Source organism: Pseudopipra pipra, chromosome 16 (genome assembly GCF_036250125.1).
Source record: "Pseudopipra pipra isolate bDixPip1 chromosome 16, bDixPip1.hap1, whole genome shotgun sequence".
NCBI lineage: Eukaryota > Metazoa > Chordata > Aves > Passeriformes > Pipridae > Pseudopipra > Pseudopipra pipra.
This window is the reverse complement of record NC_087564.1, coordinates 3,671,929-3,690,301: the sequence shown is the minus strand read 5'-3', so window position 1 is coordinate 3,690,301 and position 18,373 is coordinate 3,671,929. Positions and strand designations below refer to the sequence as shown.

Sequence of the window (18,373 nt, the reverse complement as noted above, 5' to 3'; positions counted from 1 at the left end):
TTCTCCCCTCCTCAGCACAGGTGAGGCCACACCTGGGCTGCTGTGTCCAGCTGTGACATCCCCAGTACAAGAGAGACCCGGCACTGCTGGAGAGCCCAGCAAAGGGCTACGAAAACAATGAAGGTACCTGGAGCATCTCCCATATGAGGAAAGGCTGGGAGAGCTGGGAGTGCTGAGCCTGGAGAACAGAAGGATCAGGGGGAGCCTCATCAGTGTATACAAACACCTGAAGGCAGTGTAAAAGGACAAGTGAGCTAGAACTGTGCAGTGGTGCCAGTGACAGGACCACAGGCAACGTGCACAGACTGACACACAGGAGGCTCCCTCTGAACATCAGGAAACACTTTTCCACTGTGAGGCTTTTGGATTGGACCCAGACGACCTCCAAAGGTCCCTTCCCACCTACACCATTCTCTGATTCATTTCAATTTATGCTGCATGAAAACACACACACAACTCCCCCTCTCCCCGAGATGAAAACAAAACAACCAAGCAAAAAAACATATCCAGAAAAAATAATAATTTGCCACCCAAAATAAATAGTAGACACTTTTGTAAATGGCAAACCAGCAGGCAAATTCTATTTTCAAGGCTGAGTTTCCATTCAGTTAACCAGCTGACTGAGAATTCTTTGGAATCCAGTTTCCAAAGAAACTGGAATGTTTCACCACATTAACACAGCAGTAAGGAAATGCTTATTTATTTATTTAGTATTTAAAGATTAACAAATATTTAGGTAGAGTTACTATAAACACTCAATAGCTAAACACTGAGGAACTATTTCTGCTCCTGTTTGCACAGACAGCTGTCCAGCTGACAACACACCACCAAGAATATACGTTTCTTCTTCTGGGGGTGGGAAGGAAGGAAAAATGAGAGAAATTAACTTTTCCTGACTAGAATTCTACAGAGCTGTGGCTAGAAAAGCACCCCATCAGTATCCACTGGGAGTGAGAAATCCCCCCATGTCATGCAGAGCACTGCAGATATTCCAGCTGCTTCACTCTGCTCTTCATTCCTGCACACACAAGAGCAAAAAAACTCAATTTGAGAGTTTACTAAACGCTGGGGTTTAAATCCACAACAGAGAAGAAACAAGGACAATGGCAGCACTGCAAGCAATCTACAATTCTAGGCATAGAATTCCTGAGAAATACAGTTTTGGATACAAAATCGTGTAGAACTCTCCCCATAATGGAAAAATTGTCTGGGTTGAAGTGCTTTGGAATAATTATAAAATGAAAAGCTTCTTGATGCATTGTATTACTTGAGTTGGAGTAATTCTCTGGAGTTTCTATTTTTAAATCAGGATAGCGTGTTAATGAAACTTTCCAAGGAAACTTCAGCTACAGACAGGTGAAACAAATTGCTGCTAACCCCTTCACAGCTGCAGCTGAAAGTCACCATGAAAGGAGTATTAAATGGGTATCAATTTCCCAGGCAAGAAAACTAATGATTCAAATTGAGGGTTATATTCAGTTTGTATGAATATAATTTGCACAGCACAGTAAAAACCTATTTCAGAAGCCCAAAATCCAAAAAGCTTATTACAAAATCTCATATTATTTCCATCTCAATGTACAAAGTGCATATCTCAGTAAATAAATATGCAAGTAAATAAAAATAAATAAATAAGCTTTTTTTTTCTTTAACTGTTCCCTTTACAGACTTATGGCTATTTTTTTGGTCCATAACCACAAAGAACATATCCAATCTTGTTTCAGATGCTAGAGGTTACTCTAAAAGGGAAGAAACAGGCCTTTTGAATATCCAGCTCATCTCCTGGGGTGCTCACACTGCTGTCTGCAGCCATTAAATGCAAATCTGAGCATCCTGAGCCCTGTGCAAACCAGACTGTCACTGCTGCCAGACCCTGAGGACGCTCTGGCTGGTTCCCAGTTCAGCAGCCTCCCTGCTCAGCAGTGCAAAGCCCTGCTCTCCACTAGCACACAGCCCTGTTCTAGGTCAGTTTGCTGACTTCTGGTCATAATGGATCTGGGTTCACCCCTCTTGCCAGGAGTGAGACCACGCTCCCCCCAGTAAATTCCACTGCAGTGCTGTGCTCGCTGCCTTAACTGTGTCCCCAGACAGCTATGCAGAACTTTTTGAACCTGCACAGAAGGGGCTGACAGAAAAAAACCAGTAACAACCAAACCACTTTCTCCAGCCTTGCCCAGTAATTTCTAAAAACAGGTAAATCCCATCTACAGATGAAACAAAAGAGTAAGATCATTTTTGTGCCTTTCCCTTCAGGGAGGCCATACAGTCCCCTACTGCAGTAACAAGGTCCATAGAACTTCACAGTTAACTTGTTTTAATTTAGCAAGTTCCTATCAGTTTTTATAGTCTCCTTACATACACTGTGATTTCTAGTTCAGTCACAGCCCTGATGAGACATATTCTGAATAAGAGAGCCTAACTTCCATCCAACAGATCAAAATTATATTACTAAAATATTCAAAAGCCTTTGCTCTCACCCTCCTTTCACCTTATAAGGGTAAGTCATTCTAATACCAAGAGCAGCTAAAAATACCTCTGTATTTTTTAATATACTTCCACCATACCAGTATGCCCATCAAATTGGGCAAAATAAGCCTGTCTCAGGATGGTGCTTTACATTTGGGCAGCTGAGCAGCTCCTGCAGCCTTGGCAGATATTCTGTTATGGAACCAACCAACTTCCAAACTGCTGGAGCAGAGAGAGCCAGGCCTTTGCACAGGGTACCACTGTGTGAAACCTCCAAGGAGTACCGGGCTTGAATGCAATAGGCTTGTTGAGTGAATAAACACCAAGTTCACAGGCCCAACTCCAGAAGACTTGTCTTCAGCTTGCTACTGAAGATCTCTGCCTTTTCAGCACCATTCCATCAGGGTTCCACAGGCCCAACCTTGAACCTGTTTTCCTCTTAAAGAGAACCCCTCCATGGGCACAGACTTCTTATATGCATTAGCCTTCAAACAATATTTTTCTTCTCTGGGAATTGAAAACTGCCTTCCTCCTCCCTTCTTTTCTTAAATGAGGCTTGAGCATCAAAAATTAATTCAACAAGTAAGAGCAATTTACTGAAGACAGTGAAGAGCCTACCACACAAAGTTAAAAACACTTCATGATGCTGCCTCAACCTTGTAAAATCAGGATTTGCCAACAGCTAAGGGAGAAACTGTTCTTTGTTTCCCACTACAAAACCTTGAGTGGGAGAAAACTAAAAGTGTCACGTGCTGCTTTTTTTTTTTCTTAAATCAGCAGCTGCTTACAGACATCCCTGCAGGTGTTTAACTACCGAAATCTCACATTAAAAACAGCAGCTTGTTTGCAGCTGGACTGAACTCACCTCAGGTCTGTGCCCAGGATGGAGTACACCAGTCAGCAAACAATGTTTTCCTGCTTCACTCAAAACCAGTCATCCTGAAGAACACAGGAAAGTGTGGCAGAGCTGAGATCCTTCAGCCTGACACAGCACAGCAGTGACCAGTGGAGGGGGGGGAATCATTTTCTCCTATACTACATTGTTTGCTGGCAGGGCACCCTCAAAGAAAGTCTGCCCTTAATTTAGAACCAAAATCAAACATTTTCAACATCTGTTGCAATCTCTGTGTCCAGATGTGACTGGACAGAACCATGAAGGGTTAGAAACGGGAGCAGGACTCGGAGTCAAACTGTGGATTCACATTCAAGTGAATAATTATAACATCAAATCAAAAGCTTCTCAATACATTATATTACTTGAGTTGGAGTGATCCTCTCGAGCTTCAATTTTTAAATCACGATAGTGTGCTTATGAAACTTCCCTAGGAAACTTCAACTACTGGCAGAAACTTCAACAAATTGCAGCCAACAGCCCCGGCACTGCCCAACCTGTAACCAAGTTCCTTCCCAAACCCTTTGGCACTTGGACACAGCTCACGATTACCTGAACCACAGATCCATCTGCTCCACAGCTTTTGGCAACCAGGGGAGGTAATTCCCGAGCACGGGATCGCTCCAACCCTTCTCTCCAGAAAGGGCTCTGGGACGGGAACCGCGGCTGCCCCAGCCGGGCACGGAGGGTCATTAACGAGGGGCAGGGGCAGGAGAGGCAAAACCCCTCCCGGCCGCCAGGGAAAAACGTGGGAGCCGCATCCCTGGGAGCCGCATCCCTGGGAGCCCCGGCGGGGGCTGGAGGGGCTGCAGTGCCGGGCAGGGATTCCCGTGGTGGAGCAGGGGAAGGGCGCAGAGGAGCTGCGATGGATGCGCTGCCCCCGAGGCTGCTTCCCGAACCGTCTTACACAGAGAAAATAGATCGTGGTTTTTATAATCCACACGTTCAGCACCCGCTTGTGCAGAAGCTGCAGCAGGGCTGCTCTGCCAGGAACCACACGTATGGCTCGTGTGGATGTTCCCCGGGGAGTTATCAGTCGTGTGGCACATCGCCCTGGCAATACCTCACTCTGCTCCCAGCAGGAGGATCACATTTTTCATCTCTTTCAGGAAGAGAAATTATATATAGAGATGCATTCTTGGTTTGCTTTAGTTCAGTCTGTCCCCAATTCCCATATTAGATGACTGTTCCTCAATAAGTTACTTGTCCATTTTCATCAAAGCACCTGCCACTCATGGCACTGCATTTCTGTGCAGTGTTTTTCTGCCCATTAAGTCCCCTCATGAACAGTCAGAGACTCTGCTTTTGAGGGAGTTTGTCACACTGTCCATACAGGAAAACTCATATTCCAGCATACACAGATCTGACAACACTCATAAACCCTACCTCTCTTTTTGTTTCAATAAACAGTCTGCTGAACAATCCATTTCTAGAAATGTTTTCAAGACTGTGGGAAAAGATCTGAAACAAATTGCGAAAGAACAAGTTTAAATGTGTCTGAGGGCTTATGTTAGCTGCACCTCTTGTTTTGTTCCAAGAAAATACCACAACAAATCTCCTTCTGAAGAGTTTCATAGACTTTTGTGAAGCTACAAAGTCAAAAATTAATGAAGTTGATGCCGTTGGATCTATTACATATTTGAAATGGGAAGCTGTATTAATTTTTTGTCGTGTGGTTGACCATATCCATCTAGACTTGTATACACTTCCAGTGACTTGAAATGTTTCATAGTTTATTTTAGAGTTTAGATTTATATAACATACTAAGTTTTGAGGAATGAGAGTGTAATTATTATAACAGTTGCCATTTTTCTGAACATTTCAAGGCTTAAGACCATTTGTGAACTGCAGCCACCACCTGTATGTATTTAAGTGGTTGGGCAACTGAAACATTTGTCTGTGCAACACCTAAAATTATCTAGACCAGTATCTATTGTGATCTAGAACAGCATCTTCTTATCAAATCCAAGTACAAATGGACAACTGAAGCAATTTTAAATATGTGTAAGAACATGAAAAACTAATTCAAAGCAACTTCAACATGAGCAATCTTTATTATTCTAAGAGCTTATCTGGAAGAGGAAGTGTGGTTGAGTTTTGTGCTTCCATTTTTGAATAGTTTTCTCATGAATGTCTTCCAAAAAGTACAAATGCACTCACATAGGAAAGTGTAAATTCTAATCCAATGAAAGTTGTATCCAAAACAAACGTATAAGTAAAGTTTGAAAAGCTGTAAGATCATTGTTAAGAAGTAACTAATTGAAATGCTTTTCAAGATTTATTACTGTATTATTTCCTCACTATCTTGACAACATTGTTGCTGAGAACTTGATTTTCATGAGTCCAAGGTGCAATGGCACTGCCAGCTACACAGGGAAATTAATTACATGTATATTTTGCAGGTTTTCAAAAGGCACACTCAGGAGGCTGCTCATAAAAGTCAACCATCAGAAAGTGCTTTCACTGCCATGGAAGGAAAGATGTCAAAACAATACACAATATTGCTTCTTATTTTTTTATTCAGTGGTGGAAAAATATCTTTTTGTAGTGACAATAAAAAAGCAAAAAGGTGAGATAAATACATTTTCAAACATTGCACATGCAGGCCCTAATATATCTATATTTTACTTTTTCCCCCCCTATCCTAAAATGACAAAAGACAACTACAATGTTCTGATTTCTTTCATTCAGCTCCAGGAGAAAAAAGCCAAACCCTGAATTAAATTAGATTAGTGTATTATGCGAAAAATGTTGCTCAGGACTAATGTAAGCATGATATTTTACAGGATTTTGGGTGTTTGTCAGCACCTCTAGAAACTGCATTAAGGGCAAATGCAATAAAACCACTCTTAGAAAATGAAATAGCCTCATTTCCAGACTGCAACCTCAGTAATGCTGTATTTTTATTTTTTTTTGTACTCCAGGGGTATCTTTCTCATCTGTTTTGCCTTCCTTGATTCTCATTTGCATGATCTGAAAATCACACAAACAGTCCAAGATGAGGAAAGGCGATGAATAAGTCACAACAAATAGATCCTGCACGTAAAACAAACACTTTAAGATGACAGAGCTTAGAAAGAGAGCTGAAGAAAGAGAAAACGCAAAATAAATTTGGGCTTGGAAACGTAACTGCAAACCCCGAAGTGACAGCTACAGTATTTACAAAAATAAACCAAAACACACCAGGCCAAAATGGACATCAGGTCCCCAACAGAAGCTGAAGTAAAGGGCCTTTTGCCTTCAGACAGGATTCTTGCTGCTTCCTTCAGCACCAAACACGCTGAGGCACCAAGTGCTTCAGGTGAACGAGACTGAAATCCTGGGGTGGAGGGGTTGGTAGGGGTGGGCAGTGGTCACAATTATCAGACTGACACTGAAGGGTAAGTTTGATGTTGGAAGGGGCAGAACATCCCTGCACAGAGAGACAGCTCTGACACACTCAGGGAGAGAAACAAACCCAGGGAGGGGAAACAACCCCGACATCCCCGGGGCTGCCCACAGGACAGCCCCAGGCAGGGACTCGGGCTGGGCTACCTGTCCCCAGGCTGGGACTGCCTGCACAGGGGTGCAGCTTCCAGCTGTTCATCCCCACCTCAGGAAAGCACCATCTGCCCAAAAGTGCAACCTGGCAGCTCGCCAGGGTGTTTAAGCCACTGCTTTAAAATCTGAGGTCAGCTCACCGTGGTGAGGACCCCAGACCAGGAATTCTGTATCCTTGCACACCCTAAGGCATCAGTTTGCACTTTCAGAGAAGGGAAAGGCTCCTCCACAATGTCATAACGGTATTGATTTTTGGACTACAAGGAAGACAAGAAACAGCTCCTCTGGTTTTTATTACCATGTATAAACAGTGACAAAATAATCTCCGAATTAGAGAGACACGTTTGATTAGACACAGCAGAGTTCAAACACACGCACTGGCTACACAAACAGAGAGAGGGGTGCCAGCATTTTCAAAATGCCTCACACTACATGAAGGAAATCTAAACTGAGAAACAAAAATCTCAATTAGAAACTAAGGTGTGTTCTGCTATCCATAGCATCCCCATTTAGCAAGGGATTTTAAACTACATTCTGAGAAGTTATATACAGTGAAAGCCAGTGTGTACAGGGATGTCATGCCAGCCTAGGTCTAGAAAACAGAGAGAAAAAGCCTCTTTTCAATAAAATATTTTCATTAAGCAGATCTGCATTAACATAGTGTTACAACACTTACTATGTCTATATTGTTTAATTCAAGGAAAATTAGTGTTTGGAAACAAAAGGGCTATATGACAAGAACATACTGACATCTGCTGGCTTCTGTAAATGCATTTCTCTCAAGATTAGGATTTAATGCCCTCAACATTTTTTTCTTACCTAATGGGGCTGCAAACAAATTTACATTGTCCATATCTGAATATGACAAATTAAAATAATATTCTGTACTTCCAAATGTTAAAGTGTCCGTGACATTCTGCAGCTAAACAATCTGCACAACTCTACTTCTCTTCCATATTTGACTTTTAAAGTATCACAGGAAATTACTTTTGCCTAATTTGTATAAAAGAAAACCAGTGATAGGAAAGACAATTTGCATTCAAATAATTATTTCCTTAATTTCTTTGCCAACAAAAGACTAGTACTTCCAACTTACTATCTAAAGATGTAAGTACAGCTGCCACTCAGGCCAGGCTCATATTGGCACATGTTATATCACAGTAATGGTTATCCAGTTAAGAAAACAGATTTTATTTGTATTGGTACCGTGGCAAAAGGATACACGTCAAGATAACACAGTAATCACCAAGCACACCACAGATTGAAAATGGTACCTAAACACACCAGAGAAGATCCATTATCTCTTATCATTCAACACAATCAACAAGGGCATTTTGATAACCACAGAATAGTCCCAAACACTGAATAGCTTTGAAACCTACAGCCTGCAAAGTCAGAAATTCTAGTTAATGCACGTAGTTCCTAAAGCAGCTCTAAAGTGGCATCCTTGTGAATATGCAATATTCTGTAAATCTTCATGCACTTCTAAATTTATTATCTGAAAATTGTGTGATAAATTCATTTAATGATTGCTGTAGGAATCCTACCTTAGCATTTCCTCCCTCGTGTGTGCTATAACACAAAGTTATGGTTGAAAATTTAAACACAAAAAAAAATAGAAGGAATTCGAAATCATAGTTCATAGTGTCAGCAACTCAGATATGTTGCACTTGGACACTGAGGCATAAATTCAGTACTAGAAACAGTGATGCATATCATTAAAATATGAACAGTTGCCAAGCTGTGCTTAGTGCAAATCATAAATACCTGCCTCGATATTTCTGCATTTCCAAATCAACTGTCAGCTGCAAGGTCAATTCCTTTTATCAGCTCATTAGCTAAACACATTTCATAGATGGGTAAGGATAAATGAAAACCACAAATTCACCTTTCTCATGTGTTATTTGAGTCTATTTTTACTGTGTGCACTTGTGTACTTTACTGACTGCACTAACCAGCACCTTTATTTCTTGGACCAGACACGCGAGGAGAAGTGACAGTAGCTTTTGAACATGAAAAAATTCACAGCTCTTTTCCTGGCAAATGTTTAACTGAAACCCTTCCAGCCTGTTAGGAAAGGAGATGAAGATGCAGTCCTGACATGAAGGAGGAGAAGCAGGACCAGCCTGTCTGGCTCAGTTGTGTGTCTCGGCCATTCAGCAATGGTTCACGTGCCTGCTGCTCACAGGAAGGGGACAGCACACCAGCCTCTAAAGCAAAACAAAGCACAGACAGGGATGGAGAGTCCAGCACTCACTGACAGCTTCCCAGGAGCCTGCCAGGGAACAGAGAACCCCAACAGCAGAGCCACAGTGTTTATGGCCCACACAGCATCAGCACAAGAGCAAGGAAGGCACAAACACTTCACAAGGACCCAACTACTCACACACTCCGTAGCTGACATGACCCCAGTCACAGGTTCTGTTCCCAGAAGAAGCACACAGGCCATCCCATGACATCAGTCATGCTTCTCCTGTCACCACTCTGTCCACCTTTCCTAGGTGGCACACTCCTAAGGTGAGGCAACTCAAACTCTTGGAGCACTGTGCCAGGAGGGACCACCCATTCAGAGGTGTCACACAGCACTGGCACTGTGCTTTAGCATTCATCTGGAATTCCCTTTCAATTTCCTCCTTTGAGGCAGTTTATTAAATTATTTAAACTCCTTATATATTAAACATCAGCAGAAAAAATTCTCTAAAAGGAAAAAAAAAGGAAGGGGAATTTGTTAATACCCTAAGAGCTTCCTACTCTTTAAAAGGTGATTCCAGATTCCTAAATTCCACAGCTGACAAGAGCCAACCTTCCAGCAGAGTGAGAGGAAAAGCACATCCCTAAGCCAGTCTTTGACTATGGGATCACTGTCAACCCAGCACTGGCTACTGCTCCAGTCACTGCACAAATATCAGGCCTGAGGCATTAACCAACCCCCCAAAAAATCCAACCCAGCTTTCCTCTTAGCAATTCAGAGAAGTGCAATGACCCTCAAAGGTGCAAGCTCCACTATGAGCTGCTCCAATGGGTACTGGCAAAACTAACAAGGCAGGTAGAAAGAGGGGCCCCAATGATACAAGATTAAAGGACACCAGAAGTGATTTACAATGGGAGAAGGTCTGTAGCCTTTTGGACTCAATTTGGAGACCTTCAAAGAACACGAAACTTGAGACCCAACTATTAAATAGCAGAGTAAGCAGCAAATGCAGTACAAGGTGTTGGTACAAGATAACTAAAGAGTCATTTGCTGTGGCCATGTGGAACATGCATTGCATGAGAATGTGCTTCTTAAAAGACAACAATACTGAGATCTACTAATGTGACAGGTGCAGAGCTTGATTTAAACACATGTACAGCAATAAAGCAGCCAATTTACCGCCTAAAATTTACCTCAACTAATAAAGATGCCTCCACTTACACAACTAATAGAGCATCCCTTCAGAGGCAAAGTGTAAATCTCTCACAGCAAAGCACAGACAGGTGCTGAAGTTTGATTTTGGCAGCCAGAAGTCTGAAATCTGTAGGCAGGAAGAGTCCATTTCTACTTCACTCGCATTTATTCCTTCCTTGTGAATATTAAGGTCAGGTACCATGGAAGTTCTTAGCAAAACTATTCCAAACGTTATTCAATCTAATTTGTACCCTAATCAACTCTTTAGCAACTTGAAATATATTCTCACCCTCAGAAAACTTTAATAAATCAATATTTTTTCGACATTAGAAATTAGTGTCCAATCTTTTTGCTACTTGTACAATCAGTGACAAAATATTTAATGGCTCCAGCAGGGAGACAGTTTTTACAATTGTCAAACTCACTATCTGCTTGAAATACATAAATTAGAAATTTGGATTCATGTTTTAGTCTACTGCTTTGCAACTGCAACTATGGAAAGAGCAGAAAAGTCCATGTTACTTCTGACATCAAAGGAAACTCCCTAATTTTCCTTTATTTTGCCTGCTTGCAAAGCTTTAACATAGAGAAGCATTACATTGACTATTAGATATGTCATATAAAAATTGTATCTATTTTAAGACATGTTTATAAAGCAACACTGACATTAAGAATTATTCATGCTCTATTGTTGTTATTTTATTCAACAACACAAAACCCCACAAACACAACAGTTAAAAAAAGCCCACAACAAACTCCCCCACAGGAACCTGTCAGGCAAACATGTCAATCAGACATGAGCTGCAGCTCCTGACACAGACCCTGCCAGGACCATCTCAGCTTTAACTCTGGGGTCACCCCTGTAAAACAAATTTGCAATTCAAGCCCAGGTTATAGGGCTGATTGGAGCCAAGGTGCTGGTACCTGCACCATTAACTTTGGAGAGAGTGGGTTTTTACCTATTTATATTTACTGTATTACTGTATCTTCCTAAATTTGATCGCCTTGATTTTTGGGTTTTAAAATGGTTTCAAATTATTTCCTTTCCTTAAAGACTGGTTTTGTCCAGTACTCAGAGACGGTATCACGACCCCACTGTCCTTTCAGCTGCCTCCAGGAGTCCCCACCAATCCTGCAGAACCCTTTATATCCCAGCACCGAGCCTCAGTTGTGATACACTTTGGGATGCATTACAGCAAAAAAAAAAAAAAAACCCTCTGCATTTAGAATACAATAAAATATTTAGGATTCCACATAGACAAGTTTGTACGTAATGAGATTTCAAGCAACGCTCGAGTCCTTTTTAAAATCCACTCAGGTTCTAACAAACACACATATTTTTAAAAAGGCTGCAAGGAAACTGCAGTTTGAGTCGATTCAGAGGCAGGAACACAACCATGAGCACCGAAACAATGGGAATGGCAAAACCAATGGAAAACCTCTGGGTTAGCACATTAAAAGTAACAAGTGCTATCATCAGAAGTTGATTAACAACACCCTGCTACAGTGAAATGGCAATTGCTGAAAACAAAACTATGCCCAAAGTGTGTAAAGAGGCCAAACCACTTGACTGCATCATTGTGCCCGTTTGAGCCAATATGTCCCAACAAGAACTGATTAATCAGAAGGTTCCTTGGATTTGACAGGTCCCAGAGGGAGGATGAAAGATCAGCTCAGCACCAAAGCTGACTGATTTGAAGACATTTTACAGTGGGAGGAGTAAAAGATGGCTTTGGTGTCAAAGATGTGATTTTAGCACAAGGCTTTTACACAGCAAAAGGATCTGTTTGTGCACTGGCCCCCAGAGTGCTCCTGCACCAGGAGAAAAGTAAGTCCTACCCTGCCCCACCTCTCAGCTGGGCTTTATGGCTGATTCTTCCCACAGTGCCATAAGATCCTTAACAATCAGTTACAGCCAGAGGTGCAGAACTGAAAGAAAGTGAAAGCAACGTTGTAAAATAGAAATAACGAGAGAAAAGCACACATCCAAACCCCACAGGCTGGTATCGGGGACTGGAAAACAATAACAATTAAATCATCTGTTTTGAAGCACTGAGGAAATTCACAGCAAAGCAAGTGTGTCAAACATGCAATATGGACAATTTTGGTATTTGGCAAGAGTTCAACACTTGTAATGACCAGGGCAAACCCAATCGGCCTCCCGTGGAGGCAGCTGCAGACGAACACACCATCACGATGGCAACAGAGAAGAGGTCAGCACGAAGAGAAGGAGCCATTTGGAGAGTGTCCGAAATTAAGTAGTGGGAAAAGGCTCTAATATCACAGAAAGATCAGGAGGATATCTAGATCCATTCATCTTCCTGCTGGGCCGCTCTGTGTGGCTCAATTCAAACTGCACTCTGGGACTTCCTTAGCATTTATATTGTTGCCGACTCAAAATGGGTATCACCATGTGGTAGATGACATTTTAGGTAGCTCATCTTCCATGTTGGAGGAAAGGACATTTAAGTAACTACTCACATAAACAGTGGACTGCCTGCAGGGGAGTGACACTTTATTTTTTTTTTTTTTTTTTTTAATCTTAGTGCTTCACTGTAGAGTTTCACTGTAACAAAAGATAGTGTTTCATATTATTTCCTGAGACACTGATCAGAGAGAACCACCCGGCAGCACGACTTGAAAGGGATGCTTCAATATCCTTTCCCCAAAAAGTAGCAGGACTGTAAACTCTGTGGTCAAGAACAACACAGACTACGTTACATCCCAAGGAAATTGTTACAGAATTACATGAATTTGAACATAAAAGATTACTCTGAACACAGCATTTAAGACTCTATTCTACATTTTCATACAAGGGCTGTTTACAGATTCTTTTTTTACTCTCAAAATAATTTGCTCAACAAAATATCTCCAAAATATTGCATCATCCTTAATTTAGGAAAAAATGCTAACTGTGAAAAAAGTGATATCTTTGCCAGGTCAAAGGTATCAATATTGGCTCTGACAGAGATTAGCAAGCCTTTTTTCCTGGATCAGTGCCATACAATATTGTTTAATTTCTCCCTCCTCAAACCATAAATTATCAATCCTCTACAACACATGAAAAACTCAGAAATCCAAGAACAAAACCATTTAACATTTAACAAAACAAATTTAAAAGATAAAAGCAGAAACTCGGGAACTGGCCATGCAGAGGAAGAGTGATGGTGACTCATCAGCCAAAGCACTTCTGTGAGAGACAACTTTGGTGAATCAATGAACAGATAGAGAAAAGATATGGGTTTTTTCCAAGACAACAAGACAATTACACAAAGTTTTATTTTGAAATCCAGGGCTCTGGATCTGAGGTCCACAACAGACCATCAGTTTTTGTAAGACAACAGCATTACATATTGAACTTCTTTTTCTGCGTGTGTTTCTTATGTGTAAGCTCCAGGGAAGATAAAAAGCCTTAAAACACCCAAAAGACAGACAGTAGAATGACCCAAATTCAAGGAAACCAACTGCAACTGCACTGGGCTTTCCCACCAGCACAGTACATAGGAATTCACTACTGATTTATGTCATGTGATGATGGTGTTGATTTAAACACAACAAAACCTTTGCCATTTAACACAAGCACAACTGCACTTTCTTGTGCCTCTATACAGATGTTCTTCCACCTTCTCTACAACTGCTTTAACTGTTAGTATACTTTCATCTGAAATAACAGCACTTCCTCATTGAAACCTTCTCTGAAATTTCCTACCCACATGTTCACACATTCACACCTTCGAAATAAAATGCTTTTAGAGTTGAAAGTTTCTACATCAAGTTGGAGTTTCCCAAAGTTCTCAGGAAAAAAAAAAAAAAGTAGTATGTATTTTCAGACTAGCTTCTTATCATTCTGATCATGTAATATTTGCTCACATCTAATAGAGAGACTGAACTCGGAGACAATGAAATCCCTAGAAAACCTTTGGAACCGGCAAGCAGGAGAGCAAGACCCTATGAGCATCCTCCCCAAGAACAGTGTGCCAGCATGTATTCATACTTGATTTGATTCTAAAAATAACCCAGTGGAAAAGTGCCAAAAAGTAAAGGAAAATTTGAAATACAACTACCAGCACGACAGAGTCAAGATTAAAGAATGACAAAGCACAGCAGAAAGCTGAGAGGCACCAACTCCCCATACAGGCCATTCCCTGAACAGCTGGAGTTGGTGATCCCTGTGGGTCCCTCCCAACTCCAGATATTCTCTGTGTATGTGCTTCTGTGTAACTCCAGCTCTCACTACCATTGGTTTAACACTGAGAAGCTTAAACAACAATTGCTTGGATCATATTCTATGCTGTATCCTTGTAATTATTTTATTTTTGGGGGGGGATAGTAACCTCTTCTTTCTCCACTCCAAGCTCTCCTGGTCAGAGGTTGTGCACTGGAGGGTTTAAGCCAAGTGTGCTGCACACTGAGAAAATGTGTATTTTTAGTGTTTGCAATGCTGGTCCCAGTCAGCTGCACATTCCCTGTAGTCAGTGTTGGGCTGTTTGTCCTAAAGTGATTTAGTTTTGCATTTTAGTTTGCCTTTTAACACAACCAAGACTTTCAGCTCACCCTTTTGTAACCCCATTCCCTCAGACCTTTCCAGCTGAAGGAGAGACAATTATTTTAATGGAGATGAGTTTGCTTGGTCACTTTTCCCCAATCTCCCTGACTGACAGCAGTCAGTCTCTGATTTACAAACACTCCCAGTTTGTGACACAGCGTTTCCCATTCCAGGCAGTTATCTTAATTTTAGGGCACTGATTTGCATAGGCAGCTACTAAGGCACATGTCAGTGCAGAACTTACATTCACCTTGTTCCTTTCAGGGTATTACCACAGCAACATCTTGCTGTTCAGAAACACAGGATTTTAGAACTGCAGCCAAAGTTGCAAAATATTCTGGGTTTTTTAACTGGCTGTGAGAAAACTGTGATAGAGCTTCAAATTTGTGCACTATGTTAGAGACACTTCAACCAACTTCTGAAAGATACCTCACAAAATACTCAACAGTTGAAAAGAGCCAAATAGTTAATACCTCATAACACAAATAGAATTGCAGAATATTCATCAAAAACTTCACTTAGAAATATTTTTCCTTCTGCACAGGATCTCTGCAAAGTACAAAATCTGGAGCAGAAGAGTTGCCACCTACTTGGCAAAAAATAGTATTTCAAAGTATGACAAGCATATATTTGGCATTTGGTGTTGGTTGGTAGGTAATTGTAACCCATCCTGTGAATAAAACACTGTTGCCTCTCTGCTCTACAGAATCCTACACGTGCTCCAGCACTGCTGTTACATCCCAGCATCCCAGAAGGGGTTTTCCATGCCCTTTCAGTTTGCATTCATTTTTTAGTGCATCAACTCAAAGGACACAGCTGAAATTATCTTATTTGCAGTAAGCTGTAATTCCTGGCACAGTAAATTTTAGCAAAGTAATAGTTATGAAGGAAAATTTTAATACTGAGAGCTTCAAAGACAGTTTTTAATCATAAAAGCATACATTCAGACTAGGTGATGAAAACACTATTTACTGATAACATACACAAGGATACACAACGTGAAGTGTTAGAGATGGCACTGTACCTCCCAGAATGAGGACTTGCACTACAAAATAATCAGGAGCATGGAAAAATTCAATTATTTCATTAAAAGAAACTACCCATTAAAAAGTGCAACCAAGCAAAAAATGAAAAACAAAGGGCAACAAAAGAAAAAAAAAAAGACTTCTCAATAACGCCTTGGGGAAAGATGCTCAGAGATAGGAGCTCTCTGCTCTCAGGAAATATTACAGCTCAAATTGGGCACAATTGAGTCAACACAGATGTACCTGATTTCACTGTATCAAGGCCAGAAAGAGTCAGGACACCTAATATTTTGTTTGAGCCCTGTCTGTTCACTTGTTTTCTGACTCTTCAGTTTTATTCACCTACCACTTTTACAAAGGAGCATGAGACAAGAGCATCCCCATCTCCCACATGAAATGGGAAAGAGTCAAGATTCAAGAATTAAATAGAAAGAGTGCTGACAGATGCAGAAAATAAACATATTTTTCAGCTCCTGTATTTCTCTCAAGCTGTAGTATGAGACATCAATCTTAATTACATAAGATCCATCTTTTTTAGACGAGTACACCTTTCAGACACCAACATGCTCAATGGAAGCATATGCCTTCCATAACTATAAATAATATTTCTTTTTGTAGCCAGCATTAGGAATCCTATCTTTATAGTATATAAGGCTTAAAGTTAGATCTAAAAATCAGATTTCAAAGCTACAATGTGATAAATTAGTGATGCCAATTTTTTTAACCAAGCCATTGGTCTCTTCTATCCTATATTTCCAGCTATCTCAACTTCTCCCAGTGCAAGCAAATACTGAACAGCTCTTTGGTCCTAAACAAAGCTTACCTGCCTGCACAACGGTTAATATTTCCATTAAATTCCTCCTAAAAACTAGGCAAAAACCTGGTAAAGCCAGCATATGTGCAGGGCTGGCAGAGAAGCAGTAGGTCCCCCACAAAGGAATAAAAAAATACTGAAACAGAGACTGAGTGGGAGAGACAGTTTGGAGGGAATGAGATAAGATTCTTTAGAAAATAAATAGTAAGTAAGAGCATCACTAAGGAAAAAAAATGATGGAAAAGACAGCAAAAGCAGTGAGAGAAGTCAGAGGAGAAGGGGAATAGAACAAGCACGCAAACATCCATCAGAGATGACACAGGTAGGAGCTGATCCTGCCCGGGGCAGGAAGAACAAGGGCAGCAGTGCCTGAGTCCCCTCTGGCCTTGCTATTCCATGTTTAACTTCAAGGGGGCTTTGTGCAGGGCTCAGCACGGGGAGCAAGAACACACCTCAAACCCCAGCAGCACGGCGGCCTCAGGACATCCCATTCCCCTGCCGTGCAGCAGCACAGCCAGCAGGGATATCGTGTGCAGGGAGTGTGGAGGCATCACTGGCACAATTCTCAGTGCTGGCAATTGCACCTTGCAGTCCTACCTGTGTGCCCATGTCCTGTGCTGGGAATGGATCACATTATGCATCCAGGAATTAACAATCCCGCTGGCTTCCTCGACACTTGGCTCCTGACAGTATTGCTGTCATTTAAGGGTACCCTTTCCTGAAAACCAGCACAGCATCCTCATCACGTCAAGGGCACCAAGTGCTTCAATTACAAGAACTATAAAAATCATCAACGTCCTGTGAATTTTATTCCTCACGTTTGTCAGCTCTATTACTGATACTCAGTTAAGGACTAATAGAAAAAAGAAATATAGTCTTGACATTAGAAACACTGACTTCATTTCAGGAAACGCTGAATCCTTTGTCTAATGTATTTACCAGAAGAATAAACTGTAAATGAGACTTGGGCAGCCAAGCCTGTATAGCCTACACAAGACAGTCAGCAGATCTGGGCTACAATCAGAAAAGCGACATAGAAATAGTTTCACAGAAACTCATCGATGCAAAATCATTCAAGTAAAAGTAAATAAAAATGAATTAAAAATACCTATTCTGTATCACTACTATAACCCTGATAACTGGAGCATGTGATAACGACCACTTTCCTAAAAACTAAACAATCTATTGACATAAATATTGAAAACTCACACAGCCCCACTGCTCTTCCCCATATAGATTTTCTCAAGCAGCTGTGACTATTTGGTCTCTAAAACTTAACTATTTGATTACGAGCACTAGCTCTGGTTTAGACTGTAATACATCCACGATCATCAATCTCTACTCCAGAGTGACAAAACCTTTCTTCTGTTTTTACAGCCCACACGTACAACTGTTTTCACACTTCCAAATGACAAATGAAACACGCAGTATCTTTCCTAAGTATCATCGAGTCTAGAGAAGTGAAGCAAGGGACTTGACATTCTTGGGACACCATCACCAGCATCTGCTGTGTTTTATGATCCAGTTCGGCTTGAATAAACTGGATCTTATTTAAAGTGAAAAAACCAGTCATCACTAAACTACTCCCAAATGTAACACACTATGCCACATTTGAAATTCAGAGTAGATAAACAAAAGCTGCAGCGTTGGACAAGATCTTTCACACTTCGCTGATGTGAATCACTCCAGTCAAACTTCAGACCAC

The 18,373-nt window shown here is 41.1% G+C and overlaps 1 protein-coding gene across 20 annotated transcripts in view; it reads right to left on the bottom strand.

Moving 5' to 3' along the window:
- The window catches only part of RBFOX1 (RNA binding fox-1 homolog 1), a 1,150,020-nt gene that overhangs the window by 779,734 nt on the left and 351,913 nt on the right, over positions 1-18,373 (bottom strand). Inside the window, exon 1 of one of the 20 annotated variants that reach the window (XM_064672750.1) lies at positions 17,266-17,292. The exons of the other annotated variants lie outside the window; for them this stretch is intronic. Coding sequence (XP_064528820.1) covers positions 17,266-17,277 — 12 coding nt within the window. The 5' untranslated portion in view covers positions 17,278-17,292. Of the gene's footprint in view, positions 1-17,265; positions 17,293-18,373 lie in introns of those variants that run through there. 20 annotated transcript variants of the gene reach the window in all.